Source organism: Oncorhynchus tshawytscha, linkage group LG07 (genome assembly GCF_018296145.1).
Source record: "Oncorhynchus tshawytscha isolate Ot180627B linkage group LG07, Otsh_v2.0, whole genome shotgun sequence".
NCBI lineage: Eukaryota > Metazoa > Chordata > Actinopteri > Salmoniformes > Salmonidae > Oncorhynchus > Oncorhynchus tshawytscha.
In genome coordinates this window covers 44,762,254-44,786,649 of record NC_056435.1, presented here as the reverse complement: position 1 = coordinate 44,786,649, position 24,396 = coordinate 44,762,254, and the positions used below count along the sequence as shown (strand labels likewise).

At 41.9% G+C, this 24,396-nt stretch overlaps 1 protein-coding gene across 1 annotated transcript; it reads right to left on the bottom strand.

Moving 5' to 3' along the window:
• Positions 1–291: 291 nt before the first annotated feature.
• Positions 292–23,634, bottom strand: LOC112254618 (protein kinase C delta type). Its single transcript, XM_024427336.2, has 18 exons — positions 23,245–23,634; positions 13,896–14,031; positions 13,411–13,610; positions 13,236–13,305; positions 12,320–12,479; positions 11,742–11,773; positions 11,455–11,540; positions 10,642–10,771; positions 10,459–10,559; positions 7,844–7,943; positions 7,547–7,677; positions 7,182–7,355; positions 6,841–6,932; positions 4,453–4,515; positions 4,030–4,168; positions 2,932–3,120; positions 2,685–2,813; positions 292–2,420 (listed from the first exon to the last, which is right to left on the bottom strand). Exons 2-18 carry the CDS (start codon positions 14,008–14,010, stop codon positions 2,262–2,264), a joined length of 2,070 nt encoding a protein of 689 aa, XP_024283104.1. The 5' UTR covers positions 14,011–14,031; positions 23,245–23,634; the 3' UTR covers positions 292–2,261.
• Positions 23,635–24,396: the final 762 nt, after the last annotated feature.

The window sequence follows — 24,396 nt, the reverse complement described above, 5'->3', positions numbered from 1 at the left end:
AGGCGGCGTGGTCACCCCAACGGTTGAGTTTTGGATGCAGGAACTACCGTAAATAAGAAATGGAAGTCTCATGGGAATACTGCTTGTTACGTTCAACATCGCATACAAAAACAAACAAAAAAGATTTTAGAATGGACATTTACTTGTGCCAATTGTGTGCGTTTCTGTGTCTGTTCACAATTTGCAAAAAGCAAATGCCATTTCTTCTTGAGTGCAGTGATAGCAGGGAGTGACGTTTTATAAACCACGCTATCTAAAATGCTTTATATGGTAGAATGACTGAAGACACTAGGAGTTGATGATTTTTTATTAAGATGTAAAAGATGGAGACAGTAAAAAAAGCACATCCTTAGCACACCAATAATATACATTTTACAACAATATACATATAGATAAATAGATCTATATACAGCATCTCAATGAGTTCAATTCAAATAAAGAGTTTCACATAGCATCATACACAATAAGCACAATAATCATACACCAAATCTTTCCCTGTCCCATTTGAGGCTACATGTAACGGCAGCGATTCCTGTAGTTGCTCAGTCTGAACTTTTGGTCTTCTTAACACTACATGGCACACAGTCCAAATGACCACACAATAGAGGCAAAGGCTCCCCATGCAGTGACGAACTGGACATTTGGATTAAGTTAGTCTTTCAAGAACATGTGACACATTTAGAGGTTGTGATTGAGAGGTGGTTGGTGTTGGTATGAGGTCTTTAAACATTTCCTTTCACAGCCACAAACACGCACGCACATACACCTTCCAACCCTAATACAAGTCACAACATTAAAATATAAGGCCCCCTGTGTACATCTGGACACCCTAGCATGCACACAAAACAGTAACACCTACAGTATATCTGTACAACAGAGGCCCATTCCTGTATACATTTAAATCCTATAATTTCTCTAAGTACCAAAGACTGCTTGTGCTTCTATTGCAGTCACAAATACTAAACATACAACAGCTCACTCAAGTTGAGGGTTTGATCACATGAATGAGGACACCTTGACAAACTGACCCTGACCCTAGGGTCGTTTCACCAGATGGATGCCTTTTGCATCCCTTTGATATTGTAAGTAGAAATGATGCACCAATATTGAATTTTAAAAGCCTGTAAATGAAGTGCACTATAATTTAAACCACATCGAGAATTCAATAAATCAGATTTTTTTTACCTGAATAAAGGCCAGAATTATGCATTTTGACATGTTCCTCCATCAAACCTGTGTCACTTCTAGGAACATTTCAACCCACTTAATCCCAAAATATCTCAACGTTTCACCATCATTGTAAAGGTCTAGTTATTGTGCTGCTATGAGTCATTTCTGAAGATTATTATTTATATTTGTGTGATTAGTGATGCATTCACTTCTGTCCCTCATTTTTAAGGCCAACCCTTCTGCAAACAATTTGTCCCCTTTTAAATAATGGACCATTCCCACCCATTTAAATGATTCACAGCAGTGGACATCAATTGGGTCTTCTGAAAAGCATGGTGGAATGGGAAGGAAGTCCTCTCTCTCTTTTTGGTCTATTTATAATTGTTTTATCATCTTTGACTGAGGTGGTCGATCTCAACACATTAACCCTGTTCGCTCAATTAATGTTAGGAATATTTTTATTTGATTAAACTTTCATTATGTGTGGAACATAAATATAGTTCCTAATTTCATGAGCACCATGTGGTCCCATGCTCTTCACCACATGAGGAGTAATGGATGATTTTCACCTAAAACCTCAACAATGTTATCGTCAACCCTGTTAGAGGCCCAACGGTAACTTTATCAGTTTGATATTATACGTGAGTTATTTGTTCAAGGAATACTTAATCAATGAGAAAATGTTGGATTTATCTCAAACATGCATTTAAATAATAGTTAGGCAGTAACATAAGTGTCTGTAACAGGGTTGACAATGTGGTACAAATGAAGATAAAATGCTCTTAGTTCATAGGATTTTTATGTCTTTCGATAGAAAAATGTGTTTTTCCGTAGGAGACTGCTTGTGCTTCTATTACAGTCACAAATACTGAACATTGAACAGCTCACTCAAGTTGAGAGTTTGATCACATTGAATGCAATCGAATGTTGAAAGAAAATATATTTGTAAATTAATTTCTTAAAAGTTTGCATGTCCAAAAGACAACCATTTCATGGAACGACCCATTAGTAATGTATCGCTGGCGTCCCCTATGACCCCAGTAATGTCACTGAGAACTAAGAGCATGGGGATTGGTTGACAGGCCCTTCCCTCACTTTTCCAGGAGAAGCTCCATCTCTGGGTTGATGAAGGAGAACCCGGCGAAAGCTGATTGGTCCATGGAATCCATGAAGTTCTTGTCACCATGGGAAAGGCAGGGTTTCTCACTGAGGAACTCCCGGTCGAAGTTGCTGCAGTCATTGGGGGCTTTCTGTTATTGGCAGGAGAGATGTCAATCAGTAGGGAGGACAAGTGATACATGGAGACAATCGGTGATTAATCAAATTATGCCTAATTTCTACTGAGCATTCAGTAGTTAAATTATTGTAGATCTTTGTTTAGATACATGAATGGCTGTCAGTGACAGCCTCTTCTCCCCTTTGAAATGACTCCAAATACTGTGCGTTATATTATGGTAGGCCCATATATTACAACTGTTTTATCATCACTATAAAACCTCATGTCTAGACCGTACCACTTTGGGTCTGAAGGGGGGTTCCACCTCCCTCCTCTCCAGGGCGGGCCAGCTGATGGTCTTGAAGAAGGGGTGGACACGAATGTTATCAACGATGCCTAGCCTGCGAGTTGAGTCTCTCTCAAACAGCTGCAGCGACGTAGGAGAGAAACAGAGAGTAAGGGATAAAAACACACAAAGGAGGAGAGAAATAGACTCCGAGGCAGAATAGGACACTGTATGGGAGGAGGGAATGGGGTGAGCAGACCTTCTCCATCAGGTCCTTGGTCTCCTTGGTGATCCAGCGAGGGTAGTGTGGCGTGTCCATGCGGATAGACTCAAAAAGCTCGTCCTCGTCATCACCATGGAAGGGTGACTGACCAATCAGCATCTCATAGAGCAGCACCCCGAATGACCACCAGTCCACGGAGAAGGAGTACTTCTGACCCAGCAGTATCTAAAAGTGACGTCATCAGATAGAAAGACACGGTCAGTGACATCATCATAGTGAGACACTCGCAAAGGTATATTTGCAGTGATTGCTTCTCAAATAATACCCTATTCCCTATCGACAGGTCGCTTGTTTAGCAACAAAACCGGAGGAGAGAAACAGTGAGCAAGGGTAAAAACACACAAAGGAGGAGAGAAACAGTGAACAAGGGTAAAAACACACAAAGGAGGAGAGAAACAGTGAACAAGGGTAAAAACACACAAAGGAGGAGAGAAACAGACTCAACTAAGGGGGCAAACAGACAGGGTTGGCTTAGATTGTTGAGAACGTAAACTGTACTTAGTCTCCAATTTTTATTGAAAACATAAATACATTTCCACAATGAACACTTGTTGTCTCTCAAATACATCATTACAGTTGTTGGTTAGCTAGCTTCAAAATTGTTGCCATATTAGCATAAACTTGACATCAGTGGAAAAAACTCAAAACAGCCACCTATGATTCCCCACATGGCAGCTTCTTGTCGTTGTTGCATCCAGAATCACAACAACACATGGACACAGACTTTTGCCCCATTGAAGCGTGCGCATCGTTTTTGTGATGTTGTCACCTAACCCATCTCTCAGAGTGCACTACTTTGGCTCTGGTCAAAAGTAGGGTACTAAATAGGGAATAGGGTGTCATGAGATGCAGCCATGTATACAGTATACCCTTAGAAAGAAAGGTGCTATCTAGAACCTAAAAGGGTTCTTCGGCTGTCCTCATAGGATAACCCTTTAAATAACCCTTTTGGTTCCAGGTAGAACCCTTTCCACAGAGGGTTCTACATGGAACCAAAAAGGGTTCTCCTATGTAGACAGCCAAAGAACCCTTTTGGAACCCTTTTTTCTGAGAGTGTATGTCTGTGTTCCATACCTCTGGAGCGATGTAGTCAGGAGTCCCACAGAAGGTTGTGGCTAGGCTCTCTCCAAACACGTTCTCCTTACACATGCCAAAGTCTGCTATCTTTACGTGGCCGCTATGATCTAACATCACGTTGTCCAACTTCAGGTCTCTGAGGGCAGAAAGACAAAACAAGTGAGGGAGAGTTGGAGGTAAGACATGGTGGGAAGAAATGTGTGGTGTAGAAAGGTTGAGAGGGTGACTAGAGTTGTGACAGGACAGAAAAGCACAGCTAATAATCACATACTCACTGTCCCACAACGTGATACTATCACTATATCAATCCTTGGTGGAAGGGCTCTGGCCATTTTCTTTTATCTGTATGGTAATGTGATTGAGTGAGTAAGAAGTTAGTGAGTGTACATTAGAGTGCTGATGATGGCATTTGCTATTTACCTGTAAATGATCCCTTTGGAGTGCAGAAACTGAAGGCCACAGATGATCTCAGCAGAGTAGAACCTGGAGGGAGAGGAGAAAGGAGGGAGGAAAAAGAGAGATAAACATCACTACACAGTCTAGAGATCCAGCTGGCTGGCAGCAGAGTACTATTCTATCTACTTTCCTATTGAGTTAGTCCCTGAACACTGCTGTCTGTCGCTGAGGACTCCAGTCCAGTGTGTAGCTAGCTGCATTATTGAAGAGGCCATTTGTATAGAGTGGTGCTCAGAGAGGAGAGCTGAACAATGGCCTCATACTGTAGGGTGAAACCTGAGAGGTGCTCCTGGCCCAGTGGCCCCAGCCTAGCCACAGCTGAAGGATTAGCCTACAGTATCTCTGACCTGCTTCTCTTTTCAACTCTGGCATGGGGAAACTGATTGGGCCTTGACATAGGTGGAGAGAGACTGTGTATGCTTTTGTCGCTGGTGATTGATTGGGATTGAGAGACTGAATGATTGACTTGAAGTAAGCTTTGTCCAGACAGGTTTCTCCTCTGACTCTCACTCAACACACAAGTAGATACTGTCACACGCATCAGCCGTATCTAAGATGTCCTGGTATCAACCGGCTACACACACACACCATCATATGGGTAGTTTGTTCAACGAACAGATCGCTTTTGATATTTTAAGTAGAAATAGTGCACCAATATTGAATTTTAAAAGCCTGTTATATTAAATGATGTGCCCTTTAATATGAACCACACGGAACATTCAATAAATCAGATTTTTAATATGAATAAAGACTTGTTAAAGTTCCAAAAATCAGCATTTAGACATGTCCCTCACGTTTTTCTGACTTCTTGGAATATTGTAACCCACTTAACCCCCAAGTTTCCACCATCATGGTAAAGCCCTAGTTATTTTGTTGTTTTGACAGTCATTTCTGAAGATTATTATTTATTTCATGTGATTACTGATTCATTTACCTCTACCTCATTTTAAGGTCAACCCTGTTACATGAACCAAACTTTTAATTGCCCCTCAGTGTTGCACACAACAAGCTTCCATTCCCCCTGTCACAAGGGGATTTAATGTTGAAAACATCTACTGTGTTAGGGTCAGCCCTGTTACTTTATTTGGCACTTACTAAAGTATTTTTTAAATTTAACCGCTTTAGTTGGTAAAACATGTTTTTATGAAGAACATGTGGTCTTTATGACAGAATGTTAAAATTATTGAATTTCTTTACCAAATGACACTACCCGAAAGGCACTCTATTGGTGGAACGACCCATATACACTCACACACACGCACATGCATGTAGACACATGCACAGTGTAGTATTCTGGGGGAACCTCACAACAGTATGCCAAATTGTGAAGAGGCTACTCAGTAAGAAACAGTGTGTATTGGGTTTTACTGTGTTAAGTGTGTTTAGGGTGTGGCCCAGTGTCTCTGTGCCACTGCGTTAAGATGCTTAGGGTCAGTTAGTGGATACAGGTTTATTGGGTTTTACTGTGTTAAGTGTGTTTAGGGTGTGGCCCAGTGTCTCTGTGCCACTGCGTTAAGATGCTTAGGGTCAGTTAGTGGATACAGGTTTATTGTTATGTGATTGTGGAACTCATTTGAAACTCAACAGTTCACCAAACTACCCTGGGAAACATATTACATAACCAGGAAACCAAACCCACAAGACTTTCCATTCTGCACTGCCAGCTTGTGTGCTGCACACACACACACACACACACACACACACAATTAGTTAATGATTAATACAGTGAGAGCAGAGAGGTGAACATTCTGAGACGGTCCTTGGGGAGCGTGGGTAAGGACAATAGGAGCAGATGCCAATGCTGGATCAGGTATAGCTGGCAACAGTGTAGAAGTGAATGTCTCCTGTCATCTCACCTGTCCTGAGCATAGAGGGGATAGAGACACCTAATGACTGAAAAACTTTAACACCACTATAACTAAGCACCAGTTAGTTTAACATCCCATTTCAGATCCACACTCAGAAGGTCTCAACAGCCATGCGACTCTGTACCTTCTCTGTGGTTGACCTCACTCAAACTATCTGAATCTAGTCTTTCTCTTGTGGGACTCCTGCAAAAACAAATACAGTCACACTGACAGGGAGAGACACACAGATTCATTTGCATGGTGAACAGCTACCCATGAACGGTGACCAACCCAAAATCCACCAATGCATAATTTCCCTGTATGTAGCAGGGAAACCCCATAACACACAGCTACATTCTCACACTGTGTAAATACCGTCTTTGCTTTATAGCTGTCTGGTTTCCATCAAAGTATTGGTGGTGAGTGTCTGTATGTCTCTATGAGTGAGTAATAGTGACATTAGGGGTGTGTGTTTATCTCGGTCTGTGTGACTGGGGAAACTCACGTTGCTCTGTAGAGGTCAAAGCGTCCCTTCTCCTGAATATGGAACATCAGGTCTCCTCCATTCAGATATTCCATGACAAAGAACAGGTGTTCCTGTGGACAACACGGTCAAAGTCAGGCATCATAACACATACTGTAAAGCTACCTAGCACAGTAGTAGTGTAATGAGCTATGATAGCGAGTCTGTGTTTACATCACTTCTTATTGGAGACAGCTTTTGTAGACACTTATTGTTATTAGTAATGTTAATCAGAAAAAATAGTGCTGCTATATGTTGCTATAATAACCAGAAAGGCACACAGTAAGAGGACCAAGGAGTGTGTGTAGGGCTACAGTCTGTACCTTGGACTGGAAGGTGGAGTAGAGGTGTGTGAGGAAGGGGTTGTCCCAGGCCAGGGCCAGGACTCTCTTCTCCACCATGGTACACTCCACATCATCATCCATCAGAACCACGTCTTTCTTCAGGGCCTTCACCGCAAACCACTCCCCCTGACCTTTCAACTCTGCCAGCAGGACCTGGAGAGAGGGGGTTGAAGAGAGGAGGGACAGAATAAAGGAAAGAAGAGAGGAGAGCCTGATTAAATATTATATTGGTGGTAATATTAAAGTCTGTTGTCCCTACTGCTTCATTGTATGTGAACTGTACTGTGGTGAGCTTTACTGCTTTACTGCTCTGGAATCCTGAATGTCTGCTGTACCAGGCTTACCTTGCCAAAGCTGCCCTTGCCTAGGACCTTGTGAAAGACAAAGTTGTCTACGTTGATGAGTGTCAGGTGGGTGAGGCGAGATGGGGGATGCGGGCTGGAGCCCTTCCACAGCCTGCCATAAGGGTGGCCGTCTGGGGGAAGACACAGCTTATAAGGTCATCACCACAATCATAATCATCATTATAATTAACGTTATATATAAAAACATATTTTACTCCAGACCATTCACACAAACTTGATTTCAGCTAATTTAAAATAACACATCAAATATGTTCATAAAATCAAACACAGACTGACCATTAACATCCAGACCAGTAGTGGAATTCCTATTGACTTCCTGATAGACCCCTATATCTGGGTCAGCTAGGGTTGGGTCCAAGCGCCGAGTGGAGGATTTCTGAAAGACATACAGGAAATATAGGGAGAGATAATACATAGTGGGGAGAACAAGTATTTGATAACCTGCAAAATCGGCAGTGTTTCCTAATTACAAAGCATGTAGAGGTCTGTAATTGCTATCATAGGTACACGTCAACTGTGAGAGACTGAATCTAAAACAAAAATCCAGAAAATCACATTGTATGATTTTTAAGTAATTAATTTGCATTTTATTACATGACATAAGTATTTTATACATCAGAAAAGCAGAACTTAATATTTGGTACAAAAACCTTTGTTTGCAATTACAGGGATCATACGTTTCCTGTAGTTCTTGACCAGGTTTGCACACACTGCAGCAGGGATTTTGGCCCACTCCTGCATACAGACCTCCAGATACTTCAGGTTTCGGGGCTGTCGCTGGGCAATACGGACTTTCAGCTCCCTCCAAAGATTTTCTATTGGGTTCAGGTCTGGAGACTGGCTAGGACACTCCAGGACCTTGAGATGCTTCTTACGGAGCCACTCCTTAGTTGCCCTGGCTGTGTGTTTTGGGTCGTTGTCATGCTGGAAGACCCAGCCACGACCCATGTTCAATACTCTTACTGAGGGAAGGAGGTTGTTGGCCAAGATCTCGCGATACATGGCCCCATCCATCCTCCCCTCAATACAGTGCAGTCGTCCTGTCCCCTTTGCAGAAAAGCATCCCCAAAGAATGATGTTTCCACCTCCGTGCTTCACGGTTGGGATGGTGTTCTTGGGGTTGTACTCATCCTTCTGCTTCCTCCAAACATGGCGAGTGGAGTTTAGACCAAAAAGCTCTATTTTTGTCTCACCAGACCACATGACCTTCTCCCATTCTTCCTCTGGATCATCCAGATGGTCATTGGCAAACTTCAGACGAGCCTGGACATGCGCTGGCTTGAGCGGGGGGACCTTGCGTGCGCTGCAGGATTTTAATCCATGACTAATGGTTCTTTGAGACTGTGGTCCCAGCTCTCTTCAGGTCATTGACCAGGTCCTGCCGTGTAGTTCTGGGGTGATCCCTCACCTTCCTCATGATCATTGATGCCCCACGAGGTGAGATATTGTATGGAGCCCCAGACCGAGGGTGATTTGGGGTGGCAGGGTAGCCTAGTGGTTAGAGTGTTGGACTAGTAACTGGAAGGTTGCAAGTTCAAACCCCTGAGCTGACAAGGTACAAATCTGTTGTTCTGCCCCTGAACAGGCAGTTAACCCACTGTTCCTAGGCCATCATTGAAAATAAGAATTTGTTTCTTAACTGACTTGCCTAGTTAAAAAAAGGTAAAAAAAATAATAATAATAATTGACCGTCATCTTGAACTTCTTCCATTTTCTAATAACTGCACCAACAGTTGTTGCCTTCTCACCAAGCTGCTTGCCTATTGTCCTGTAGCCCATCACAGCCTTGTGCAGGTCTACAATTTTATCCCTGATGTCCTTACACCCTCTCTGGTCTTGGCCATTGTGGAGAGGTTGGAGTCTGTTTGATTGAGTGTGTGGACAGGTGTCTTTTATACAGGTAATGAGTTCAAACAGGTGCAGTTAATACAGGTAATGAGTGGAGAACAGGAGGGTTTCTTAAAGAAAAACTAACAGGTCTGTGAGAGCCGGAATTCTTACTGGTTGGTAGGTGATCAAATACTTATGTCATGCAATAAAATGCAAATTAATTACTTAAAAATCATACAATGTGATTTTCTGGATTTTTGTTTTAGATTCCGTCTCTCACAGTTGAAGTGTACCTATGATTTAAAAAATGACAGACCTCTACATGCTTTGCAAGTAGGAAAACCTGCAAAATCGGCAGTGTATCAAATACTTGTTCTCCCCACTGTATATAGAAGGGTGATGAGAGGGAGAAGCAAATAAGACCTTCGTTGTCACCTTTGACAGATATCCATAAACAAAGATGGGCTGTAACATACTGTTGTTGAACAGTCATACAGCATTTCACTTGACCCCATTGTTATACAGCCTACATAATGCTGACTTAAGAATGACATAGCAGCTTATTCAGTCAGACCTTAGTCATAACATAATATATAAACATAGTGTCCAGGGGAAGGTAGTTAATTGCTATTGGCTAGACAGGGCCATGATAAGGAGCATTAGGGTTGATGGAAGACTCAGCACCACAAAAAGTCTTCCTGTCCATAAACATACCAGGGCCCAGTTTTTCAGAAGTTATCTATCTGGATTTCACCCATCGGATAGGATAAAATGCATAGAAATAGAATGAATAGAACAGACAAATCATTGACTTCAATTGGGACTCCCGTCCTATTAATTATTTTTCGATGCATTTTATCCTACCCGATAGCCGAAATCCAGAACTTTAAAGAAACTGGGCCCAGGACAAGAAGCTCAGGTTCCCATAGCCATACAGATACAGTAGATCTGGGTCAGGTGTCACACGCATTCAGTAACATATGTCAACGCACACACACCCACACATGCACTTGCAAGAACACACATTCACACACATGCACACAATCAGCTCCCTCACTCACCTGGCTGACTTGTGTAAGTGCTTCAGCCAGTAGTTTCTGGTTGATTCCACAAAGGTTGGCCACTTTATCCTGACACTTATGATGCACATTCATGGCACAATCTACAAGAGCATAGAAGAGTTACAGTATATAGTTAAATACAATGACAATGCAGACACAACACACACACACGCGGCTCCTTACCTTCACACTTGAGGCCCTGCCTGACCAGGCCCCACAGCAGACTGCCACAGTGGTCACAGAAGGTAGGACTCATGTAGTTGTGGTTCTTGAAGCGGTGTGGCATGTCAATCTTAAAGCGCTCCTTCTGGAACTGTGATGGACACACACACAACTCATCAACACCCAGATCCATCGGTACCAGGGGGGAAAAACACCCGCCTGGGAGGGTACCTCATGGCCCGCGCATCTCTCTCTCTCTCTCCTTCCTTCCTTGTTCTCTCCCCATCTTCTTTTGTTTCGCGTGCCATGGTGTTATTCTTCCTGAGCCTAGGTCCTGTCTGTAGTAGTTTCAGTGGGGTCCTGTAGACTGTCATAGACAGGCACACTTTCTCTTGGTCTCCTCTCCTGCTCTCTCTCTAGTCTAGAGAGGGCCTTATATACGCCCCTTTCTAACTCAGAACACACCCCTTCTCACCACCCCTCACGTATGAGTGAAGGTAATTCCGTCATGTTTGAATGTAACCTCTAAGCTCAGTTACATGTGCTCTTTGGCCCTTTCTATTGATGAATATTGATGGGGATGTGAGGGGACCTCATCCTTGGTCAAGGTTACATGTCTGATTGATGCCTGCCAGTTTGGACTCTGACCCTATGACACCTTGACAGCTAATGGCATCACAGCTATTGTTCACATTATTAATGGAGGAAAACCTCCTGACCAGTTTAGTCAATAGAACGGAAAACTCATAGGGAGTAAACTCCACATTGGATTGACACAAATAAGTTAATTAATAAATAATCTAATTAATTACTTAATTAGTAGTCCCAACGTACCACAGTGTCCCGGCTGTTGGCTGCCGTGCCCGTACACCTGCCGATGATCTTGTCGATGCATTTCTTGTGAATAGCTGCATTGCATTCTGGGAGAGAAGAGATATGGAGTACATTGATGACAGGTGAGCACCATTCATACAGGCAGATATCGAAGTCACTGGTAGGGCTGTACAATCTGCTCTGCATTGAGGTAGTGTTTATAACTACAGGGTTTATAGATGTGTATCTATGATGTTATGTGTATGTGGTTGTATAGCAGTAGGTTGTCCACATTATTGTACACTTACGTCTGCACTTGTACCCTTGCTTGTTGAGCCCCCTGTAGAATACAAAGGTATAAGAGTGAGAGATTGTGGAGGGCCGGTGATGATGAATGGAGACACAGTGAGAATGGACTATATAGATGACAGGTGAGCACCGTTTATACAGCAGCACACAGATACTCATCCACCATCTCCATAGACACAACCTATTCTACTACAACACAACTCCAGTTTAATAATACAGGACTAGTAGTGGAAGCTGTGCTGATTTTGCAAATACATTGCTAAATGTTGATAAGTCTTGTGTTGGCATTTCCAGACAATGCAAGACTTCTGACCCACTCCCGGAAACACAACCCCTAAAGTTAGATAGATAGGAGGAGATCATAGGCCATACTAAGACATTGCCTTATCTTATCCCTCCACTCAGTCTCTCAGTATAAAGTAGACCGACCCAGACGTTGCCACTTAAATTGGATGAATGGAACTGATAATAAAACGTGTAAATAGGGAATGACTTCTGTTAGCATGAAGCTAACAGAAAGTAGATCTAGGAGTAAAGAGCCATGAGGACAGGTGGCTGGACAAAATTGATAACTGACCAGACAAACTCTCTGCAGACGGAGCAGAAGGTGGGCTGTCTGAAAAAGGTGGCAATGAACTCGTGACATTTGACCTCGTGGATCTTGGCCTGTTTGATGGCTCCTCGTCTGCGGTTTATGGTGGGACCCCCTACCTCCTCCTTTGTGGGAGGCTTTCCCTCTATAGGTGACAGGGAGAGAGTCAGGCTAACAGCACAGCCTTATGGTTAAGAAACATCACTGTAGCGTTAGGAACAGTAGTGACAACATTTGGAGTGATTGGTCCACTGTTGGTTTGAGAAAACCGGCAAAACCTTATAGAGCCAGTAAGAGAACTATGTTTAAAAACTAACAGACAGGTATTCATACACAAAACCTATGTGTGTGTGTGTGTGTGTGTGTGTGTGTGTGTGTGTGTGTGTGTGTGTGTGTGTGTGTGTGCTTGAGTGAGACAGATGACAGTGGAATAGATAGCACATACACATAGTAGAGTGGGTCTTTGTGTAAAAGGATAGAGATAAAAACTTTAGAACAGGGACCAGGGACTCTGAGACTTATACTGTAGATATGATTCAATGCAGTGGACATATACTCCCAATCTCTCCAAGTCCTCTCTGTCCATGCTGACACCCACACACACACACACACACTCGTGGGGACCAACAAAATGTCCCCAGTTGGTCAAATTCGAGTTTGTTTACTATTCTTGTGGGGACTTTTGGTCCCCACAAACACAAACAAACAGTTTGTCTCTGTTCCCTCTTGCTCCGTCTGTACTCCAAACGTGAGCATTGAACAGATGAGAACCGAGGGAACAGACAGACAGCTTCAGAGTGACAAACATGACATATAAAATATAGATCACAAACAGACCAGATAGGAGGGGAACAGAGGAGGATGAGAAGAGTAGAGGTGGGCTTCATCTCCTGAGTCTTACCTGTATCAGTTGCTCCCTCCAAGAAGTACTGCACTGCCATCATCACCTTCCCTGAGGGCTGCAGGTCAACCTGAACCCACACACACACACACACACACACACAATCATCTGCAAGTTAGACACACAATTCATGCAGGACAGTAGAGAATCAGGCTGTAGTCAAAGTCCCTCTTACCCAGAATTCAGCGTGGCCGTTGGCCTTTTTGCAGCGCTCGGCAAGGACAGACATGCCCACTGTGACCTCGGCCAATGGCTCCTCTGCAGTCTTCATCAGCAGCACCTGCAGGACACGCCCCTCATAGATGTGGGCGTCGAAGCTGGCCTTCCAGGCTGGGAACATGGTGGGCTTCTTCTGAACCAGTGTCTTACCACGCTCTGGAGAGAAGGAGGGAGAGAGGGAAGGGGGGGAGAGAGATTATATAGAGGTTAGAAAGAGAGGTTAGAAAGAGAGATTAGATAGAGATTGATTTCTTTCATACTCTTGTCTAATAATCTAAAAACCTGCATATCTGTACAACACTGGTCCTCGTGTATGACTTTCATAGGACATACAGTATAAAGTATTTAATGACAGGGTTACAATGTGACTGTGTGGGACAATGGGATTAATATATTTCTACTATAACACACTAGTAACTATAGTAATAGTCAGATTCTCACCGGTGGTGAGGGCCTCCTTCATCTTGATGGCACAGAAGGGGGTATCAGAAGGGGCCAAGGGGGACAGAACACCCAGATCGTAAGAGTTGAAGGCGATCCGCAAGAAGGGTTCCATGGTGACGCGTCACTGGGCCACCTGTTCAAAGACATGGCCAAGCAGAATGTAACCACAGCAACATATTTCTAGAAACAGTCCATCACTCAGCCTTCTGTTCATACGCACATGACAGACGTGATTCAGTTACAGATGTAGGATCTTAATTTGAGCCAGTTTGCTACAGCAGGAAAATAATCCTGCAGCAACAGGAAATGTCAATTGTTATGTGGATTATAATTACTGGACTTTTTTGTAGGGGTTGGTACATTTTTAATTAGGGCAAATCAAGTCTGACATTTTTAAGTGGAAATTACAAACTTTAGAAGCCTTTTTAAACCTTGAATACACAAAAATGTTCCTGCAACAACGGGATGATCAAATTAAGATATGGCATCTGAACATCACCAATGGTGATGAGAGCTATACATACACATACACACACCCTGCATCATCAGTCACATGCAACTAATATGGATATTTGTTTCATTCATTGTTTGATCATTGTAAAAGTATAAGCAAAGCCTAAGGTGTGATATGTATCCACTCAAGATGACAAGCAAAATGGATAAGGTAGAGGGAAATGTGGAGAGACAGAGAGAAAGGGAGAAGCGATTAGATATCAGTCCCCTAATCGAGTCATATGACAGAAAGAGATTGTGTGTTTGCGTGCGTGCGTGCGTATGTGTGTGTGAGAGTGAGAGAGATGTGTGTGTGTGAGAGAAAGAAAGAGATTCTATGAGTCACCTAAACAAACAGAAACTGTCTCTGTGAAATAGGCCTGAGATCCATCACTGAACTAAATAATGATTCAAATCTGAGAAACAATGCCCTTCTCACATACTGCAACAAGTAGACTCTGACTTTAATGACACTGTGAACTGCCGGTTAAACTTAAACTGAGGGTTCAATATCACATTAGGAGAATCCTAATTCAAAGCAACACACTCATAGGCTGCAGTAGGAACACAGAAAGGCAAAGCACTTCTGTCAATGACAGCTGCTTTGATCATTTTGTCCGTGAGAACGTATGTATGGTGTGAAATTATAGGAGCAGGTGTTGAAGAATGTGCATGTGTGTGTGTGTGTGTGTGTGTTTGTGTGTGTGTGTGTGTGTGTGTTGACATGTTTAACTATTCTTGTGAGGACCAGATGTCCCCACAAGAATAGTAAACAAACAAATTTTTGACTAACTGGGGACATTTTGTTGGTTGCCACGAGGTCAAATGCTACTTGGTTCAAGGTTAAGGTTAGAATTAGTGTTAGGGTTAGAATTATGATAAGGGTTAGGAGCTAGGGTTGGTTTTAGGGTTAGGGTAAGGAGCTATGGTTAGGGTTAGGGTTAGAGTAAGGGTTAGGGTTAGGGAAAATAGGATTTTGAATGGGACTGAATTGTGTGTCCCCACAAGGTTAACTGATCCTCTCTGAGTGTAACTCTGGGAGTGAAGGTATTTCCCTGCATTCCTGGGAGGGAGCAGGTCTCAATATGTCCAAAGTCCTGTGTTTCTGTTCACCAGCTCTACACCACCACCCCATACACATCAACAATAAGTCAGGAGACAAGGAAATGGAGGCAGAAACAAGGACAGGAAAAAAAGAAAACGTTAAGAGGACAGAAAGAGGTGGAAGAGAGACAGGAATGTCATGCAGTACTAAAGGAGGTGTCCATGTGTTTGTTCAAGCCTTGAGCTATGCTGCTTTCAGGTGTTGATCAATAATAAACTCTGTGTGTGCGTGCCTGTGTTTGTGTGACTGCGTGCATGCCTGTGCGTGTGTTACCAGGGAATCACAGAGATTGATATAGATTACCTATCAGATCAGAGCCTGGGTTGACAAGGACCCTTTCTCTTCCTATGTTCAAGGTCCATTGTTAACTAACCTTGTCCACCAGTTAGTTCTCTCTCTGTACAGTATATGTGGTAGCAACTGAACCTAATAATAATAACACATTATATTTATGTAGAGCTTATCAATGTGCTGTGAGCTCATAACCCCTTCCGTTTCCTCTCTCTCTCTCTCTCTCTCTCTCTCTCTCTCTCTCTCTCTCTCTCTCTCTCTCTCTCTCTCTCTCTCTCTCTCTCTCTCTCTCTCTCTCTCTCTCTCTCTCTCTCTCTCTCTCTCTCTCTCTCTCTCTCTCTCTCTCTCATTCACACAATAATAAACTCTGTGTGTGCGTGCCTGTTCCCCTTATGACTCACAGACAGCTGACTGATAGCACCTCAGACAATGACATCACACACCACTGGGCTCTATTTGGTAAATCAACCACAGGCAGTAGCTTATATGTTCAAGGGTGTGTCAGGAATATTTTTACTATCACAATTATTGGCGCACTTGATGGCATTGGCTCGAAAGAGCTGGGTTTTGATGAATAAACACGTTGTGGGTGTGTCGAGGCTTGGCCCTCACTGGCCAATCAGAGCGTGTTCAAAGGCAAAACAGTCTTTTATGTATTGCGTATAATCAACTCCAATTCCAATGTTAGTCCGCTATAGTTTGTTAAATGGTTTACAGAAGAAAAATACAAAATACAGACCTATCTTTTCTAAATACGTTAAGTAATTGCTTGGTTTTTATATGAAAATATATACATATAATTAGCACTGATATAGGGGCTAGGATTACTGTAAATTGCATTATGGCTGAGCATGGACATGCCTAACGTTGTCAATAAGCAATATTAAATGAATGATTGATAAAGCCTCAGAAGATAACGAATAATTGTAATCAAAACGAAACAACTTGTTTTAAATCGGCTATGCCAAACTTACAGGCACCATCATTTCTCCCCATGGGCATATCATATTAAAACAACGCATACAATGGAGGGTTTACGTACATCCAAACTTTTCACAGATGCTGGACAAAGATCCAATATAAATAGAAAGGGAGAATATCCACGCAGCGTTATACTGCTCCCAATAGGCCTATGTTTTATGAACATAATCGGAACCATTTTACAGATCAGATCGCATTCACACATCTCCAGAAGTTGCGAGCGTGCGAGGAAGGTGAATCCTTCTAAGAAGTTTGGCTGTAATAAAATGTAACGAAAAACAAGCCACCAGTTTTTTTTAAACAACAATAAATACATGTAAAATGTAAAGATATCATAATATATCCATGTTTTTTTTTAAAGACCGGGATTGCTGTCGAACCAGCCGTCGTTATAGTAGGCCTATGGGAGGGCTTGGGTTTTGAACATATGACACGGAAAACAAGCTATTTTTACTGGTTACATATGACTTCTAAATAGGAGGTTCACCAGTATTCACCAAGGTTATCATCTCTCGTTTCATGTTGGGCATGGAAACGTAGACTACATCAGGGTTTTACGCACGTCCAAAACGGGACCTGCGAGGCTCAAATACTGTGGGCCTCTCTACAATGCATAAAAAGGGAATGTCAGCTCACTGTTTTACTCCTCTCAAACTTGATATTATAATATTATAATATTATAATAATATAATATATTGGGGCGGCAGGGTAGCCTAGTGGTTAGAGCGTTGGACTAGTAACCGGAAGGTTGCGAGTTCAAACCCCCGAGCTGACAAGGTACAAATCTGTCGTTCTGCCCCTGAACAGGCAGTTAACCCACTGTTCCTAGGCCGTCATTGAAAATAAGAATTTGTTCTTAACTGACTTGCCAATAAAGGTTAAATAAAATAAAATAAAGCTTTGGTGATTAAGATTTATTTCCAAGCTCAAAATAGATCATCAAAAAAAAGCCAGTTGTTTCACAACTCTAAGCACATGTTTAATTGACTAAGTACATCACACAAAATCATATAGTCACTTTTTCACCAAACCTACAAACCTATATATATATATTTGGGTCATATATATATATATAAGCGTGCTGGTGTTATAAATATATAAAATTTATTTCACCTTTATTTAACCAGGTAGGCTAGTTGAGAACAAGTCCTCATTTACAACTGCGACCTGGCCAAGATAAAGCAAAGCAGTTCGAGACATACAACAACACAGAGTTACACATGGAATAAACAAACATACAGTCAATAATACAGTAAAAAATAGTCTATAAACACCTAATTAGTGTTTCATCTAGAAATACATGTTTCAAATTGAAATACATGTTCATATAAAGTAATTGCCTTTCACATTGCAATGCTCACATTACTTTTGACATGATTATCTTCTCTTTTGTTAAAATATATTTTACTACTACTTAATCCGACTGCTCTTAATTGATGATCACTTAAACATTTGATAAACATTTAGATTTGCCATGTAAACTGGTTTGTCTACTACAGATAAGCAGATGTTACAGCAGGCGCAGCGAAATGCTTGTGTTTCTGGCCCCTACAGTGCAGTTATACAATATCAATACAATACCAATATGCAAATAATCCAGAATGTCCAAAACAAGAAAGGGAGAGGTTCATACTGCTTTACTAAAATTGCGTTGGCCAAAACAGTGCTGTAATACTGTAATATATGCTATTTATGTAGCAGATACTTTAATCCAAAGTGACAACAGTCCACACATTTTGGTATGTGACCCCAGTGGAAGATGTTTGCTTGTCATCCCCATGAGCGTACCACCCTCATTCAGGCCATGGATGAGGTATGCAATGATTTCAGTCCAGGCCTAAATCAGGCTTGGATTCGCCATGCCAAAAGGTTTTTTCCCAGGTGCATGAACAATGAGGATATTCACTGAGATTTCGATGGGAACCTATGGCCAAATGCTCAAGACAAGTTTGATGCAAACTAGTGTCTGCTAAACATTGTTTAGTTCATTTCTTCAATGATCACACATGGTATAGACATTATGGAAATGTGATGTTTAGTCAATTTTAATGGGTAGTGCAAGTGTATTGCCTAATGTGAAAACAGTGTAATATCCTGTAATTTACAGTACTGTAGCATACTACATTTAAAGGGCAATTTGTATGTATCGTACTTTTTTTTGCTATTGGATTACCTGGTTGTTAAAATAACAAAATTGAGATAAGATATAGAGAAGAGATAGAACGAGGATCGGAACCGGAACGGAAAGCTCCACTCTCTTGCAAGTTACGTAAAGTCTATGGGCCATATATTCCCTCCTGAAATTCGAAGGATGCTAACACCTGCGAAATTGTGATTTGTCCAAATAACCAGTGATAAAACAAACACCGGAACTAATGCTGCTTGTTATCTCACGCATCCCGCTGTATCATGACATATCTACGGTACCATTTATGTTTACGTAGTTTGTCCATGAGAGATTAGAGCCAGTAGTGTACTGTACTACATATAGTGCAATTTAGTGTTGAAGTCTGTTACCAAACCAACGGGCAAGAACAAATACTTATGATCTAACAGAGAGAGGGAGATGAAGGGAGAGTGGGATGAAGGGAGAGAGAGCGGTAATGACTACAAGATTTCTAACACAGACTCATAACTTAAATGTAATGGGCCATTCAAAGTGATCATTATTCAGCTGTTACTCTATGACACAGGTCCAATGCAGTCACAGCCGAAGCCATGGCAACTAGTTAGCTGAACGATGTTACAGTGTAGGCATGATCTTCTGATCGTTGAGCTGTGCAATAAAAAACACTGTAATTGGCTTAAAAGTGCTAAAAATGCAACAACAAAAAACACCACCAAGATGGGGGCCTCTAAAATGTTCTCTAAAATTCAGGCCCTTTGCCACGCCCCTTGTCACGCTCACCACCTAAACCCCTTTTTAATCCAGAAAAAAAGCCTGGTAGCATATGGATAAAGATGACCACCCTGTGATGGAGGACGCAGCACAATGCACAGTCCAGTATTTATAGTGGTACACAATGGAATAGGAAGTTAAATGATATCTTTACTCCATGTACATTGTACACACTTGTACAAACTTGTACACACTTCCACACACACACTTCCACACACTTCCACACACACACACACACACACACACACACACACACACACACACACACACACACACACACACACACACACACACACACACACACACACTTCCACACACACACACACACACACACACACACACTTCCACACACACACACACACACACACACACACACACACACACACACACACACACACACACACACACACACACACACACACACACACTTCCACACACACACACACACACACACACACACACACACACACACACACACACACACACACACACACACACACACACACACACACACACACACACACACACACACACACACACACACACACACACACACCACACACACACACACACACACACACACACACACACACACACACACACACACACACACACACACACACACCATCAGATCAGTACAAGTTGGTTAACGGGTGGGTGTACAGAAATCTTGTCTTGTTCTTGCTTCATCTGTGCGCTGTTTGTCAAATGTGGATGTGGTTCACAAAATTCAGTTGGCATTATGATAAGACACAGTGTTGACTCATCAAATGCAATGCAACTTAAAAAGGGGCTTCTTTTCGCAAGTAAAGTTGCATATAAAAGTTTGACAGTAAATGTATAGAAACTACCTTTGTTTTCAACCTAGTTATTAGTGAACAACAAACATGCAGAAGTGGTCATGACATGTCCAGTAATTGGGAAATAAACCGAACAGTGTGGATAAGTGGAAGTCTTTAAAACTGCTTCTACATCAATGGCAATGCCTTGCATCATGCATGTCACAATGAACCCACAGAATGTCATGATCTTGAGAAACCCCAGAGTGCTTTGAAAGCAAGGTATTACAAATGAAAAATAATGTTTTCTCTCATTGTCTCATAACTGAGTAAGGTCTGGCTTTATTTATTTAAATGTGTTGACAGTCTGCTCACAATAAGACCCATGCGTTTACAGTTGAGAATAATTTGAAGAAGGGAAGACCACGGTTGATTGTCTCATGGATTGATTATCACTGCTTATTATTACTGTGTAATCATTTCAACATAAACATGTGTGTCCTCTATAGGAGAGGTCCTTCATGTGGTCAATTCAGGACAGGATCACAAAACATCGAGGTGAGACGGTTAATAGAATGTTTCATGGTTGAAAGTAAACATTTGTATGCTTGTTATTTCTTTTATAAATAGTTGATGGAAGTATCCATAAAATATATTTATTGGAACGAGGAAAGGGATAGCTTTATTTCAAGCCTATTTGTGAGTTCCTAGGTCAAGCAATGTGGTAACTAGCATCTTAATTAGCATTGGGGTGGTTGGCGATGGTTGTCAAATTGATGTTGGGGTTGCTTGTTACAATCTGACAACCATCCCCATTGTAACAATGTACCCAGTAAGCTAAATGACGATGAAAAGATGCCTAGAATACTTATTTTCCAGATGTTGAAAAGACATCTGTTTCACAAGTTTGGACAGCACACTACAGCACAGTACAGTGCAAAACAGTTTAATTTGGTAGAGTACAGTAAAGTAGAGCAAGATAGAGTACAGTTTAGTTTAATTCAGTAAATTATAGTACACCACAGTACAGTTGAGTACAGTAGGACATAATACAGTACATTATACTGTGCTGTACTCTACTTTACCTTACTGTACTGTATCCTACTGTGCTCTACTGTACTATACTGTACTGAACTATACTCTACTTTACTGTACCCTACGGTACTCTATACTACTCTACTGTACTGCACTGAGTTCATTACACTTTTATTTACTTTACTGTACTGTACTCTACTATGCTCTACTGTATACTGTGCTGTCCAAACTTGTGAAACACAGGCATCTCTGATTGGTTCAGATTTGGTCCAGTCCGGACCTGCTTGTCAAAAATGTGAGTCATGTGACTCCGACTGAGAGTCAGCAGCAACATTCTCTCACACACACACACACACACACACACACACACACACACACACACACACACACACACACACACACACACACACACACACACACACACACACACATATATATATTTTCATCCAAATATCTGATGGTTACTGTTGATTTTATTAAGTGTTGATATGACAATTTGAGTGGAGTAAGAACTACAATGTCAAAGCAAATATTCAACTATGGTTAATACATTTTTACTTATTTATTTTTATTATGTTAGATAGAAATACTGTTAAATAAATAAAGACTTTTCTTTTTTCAAATAACGGCTGAACTTGTTTATTTTATTGTAAATTAGTTCAATTGTTGCTAGAAAAAAAGGCAAACACTGCGATTATTGTGAAATACACCGGATAGGTGAAGTGAAAAGTGTTATTTTACAGTGTCAGCCATAGTAGTATAGAGTAAATTAGGGTTAACTGCCTTGCTCAAGGGCACTTCAACACATTTTTCACCTTGTTGGCTCGGGTATACTTGGCTCTGCCCACCTCCTTACTTGTGCTGCCGACTATGATTAATTTGCTCCATTGGAAACGACAGGCTGTGGTCTATCTTGGGTTAGATATAAAAATCTTTGCCCATACTGTGTGACAACCAACCCTGGATGTGGCTGTTTGTCACAAGTGGTGTGTTAATGGCTTGTAACTCTATGTTGGAATAAGATAGGAGGATACAAAGCTTCCCCATTTCAACCCAAGACCTTGGTATTTCTCCTAATATTGAAAATAGTCTCGTGAGATATAGCCTAATAGTGGGGCTCCCGAGTGGGGCAGTGGTCTAAGGCAGTGGTCACTGCATCGCAGTGCTCGCGTCACTACAGGCCCTGGTTCGATTCTAGCCTGTATCACAACCGGCCGTGATTGGGAGTCACATAGGGCGGCGCACAATTTACCCAGCGTCGTCCGGGGTAGGCCGTCATTGTAAATAAGAATTGATCCTAACTGACTTGCCTAGTTAAATACATGGTGTTGAGAAATACACAATTAGTCAAAAGTATGAAAACCAACCACGTTTTCCCCCAGTATTCGAAAATGCCAAGTTTCTATTTGAATAATTCATTTGCCCCTTGCACATGAAAATGTACTGTACAATTTTTTTTACCCGGAATGTAGCGGATGTCAGTGCACGCCAATATCAATATATAACATTACAGTTGACAACGTTTTCTTCATTTTCTGGGGTTACGGAAATACTACCTACCTAGTATTCACGCAAGCTTTGCGCAAGCTTTCGTAAAGTTTCCAGTGCACTGTATGTAATGTTTTCTTCAATAAAGCCTATTTAAATAATCAACCTAAAAAGGTATTAAACTACATTGCAAAACGTAACAACAGCGAAGTTATGAACGTATACGCGTCTTTCTCAATTGTTCAAATGACCGAAAGTATTTTCCCCTTGACTTACCTCGTCTTGCAAATGTAGAGATAATTTATTGTTCTGTGACTTTTCTTTTTCTTGTCTTCCTTCCCGTTGCTCGTTCTGTGATTCCGTTGATCGAGGAAGTAGCCTTTACTGCTCGCTTGCTCTGTAGACTGTGGCAATGTGACGTCGACCAGGTAGCTACATACACACTGCACTGTGGACGCAGCAGTCTTAGTTATTATGCACAAGTGTCCTCGTTTGGTTTCACAGATTCTTGGTCATCTCCTGTGTAACATTGAATGATCTTACTATTGTACACACATCATGAAACATTTATACCAATGGGTGATGATGATTGATTGCCATCTTCAAAATGTGGTTTTACAATAGTGCAACTGCTTAGTCAAAACTGCATCCACTCCCTCACTGCATTTCACTGTGACTTGTTGTAGTCTCCTAAACAGGCTAGAGTGTAGTATATGTGCAGTACTGTGAGTATGTCTGTCCTAAAACTCTCTATGTGGGAGAAGACTTGGGCTGAGTTTTACGTAAAGTCCTGATGTGTGTGGGTTTGGATCACACGGGTAGGCTGTGGGTGTAGTCTGGGTTTGGGCAAAACTCTGCGGGTGTGGAGGTGGTAGAGTTGGCTGCTGCTGCTGCTAGCACTGTCCCTGAGGCTAAACTGGCACCAGAACTGTAAATTACTCAACATCATCCAATGTTTCTGCATCATGTGCAAATATATCCACCCCACACGCAGGCACACACATAAGCTCACGGCACGCACATTGGCAAACACGCATTCACAGACACACACACACCATCACTACTAAAGAGCTCATCACAGAGTTAAGTTAAGTGCACATATACATTTGTCTATAGCTATATGGAGGCTTAATTATACATTAATTAAACTGTGTGTGTGTGTGTGTGTGTGTGTGTGTGTGTGTGTGTGTGTGTGTGTGTATGCATGCATGTGTGTATGCCCTGCTGTACGGTAAGACATCTGTGGGACCGGTCGGTACAGGTGTGTGTCACTGCTCTACTCCAGGCATGGTTACATAACAGGTAGATCCTGACTCATGACAGAACTGGGGAAGTCCTTATCCTGCAGGACGCCCTCTGCACACCTGTGGGTGTGGAACTCAGCTTCTGACTCTGCACTTTTGATTTAGTACTACTATCTCACTCACT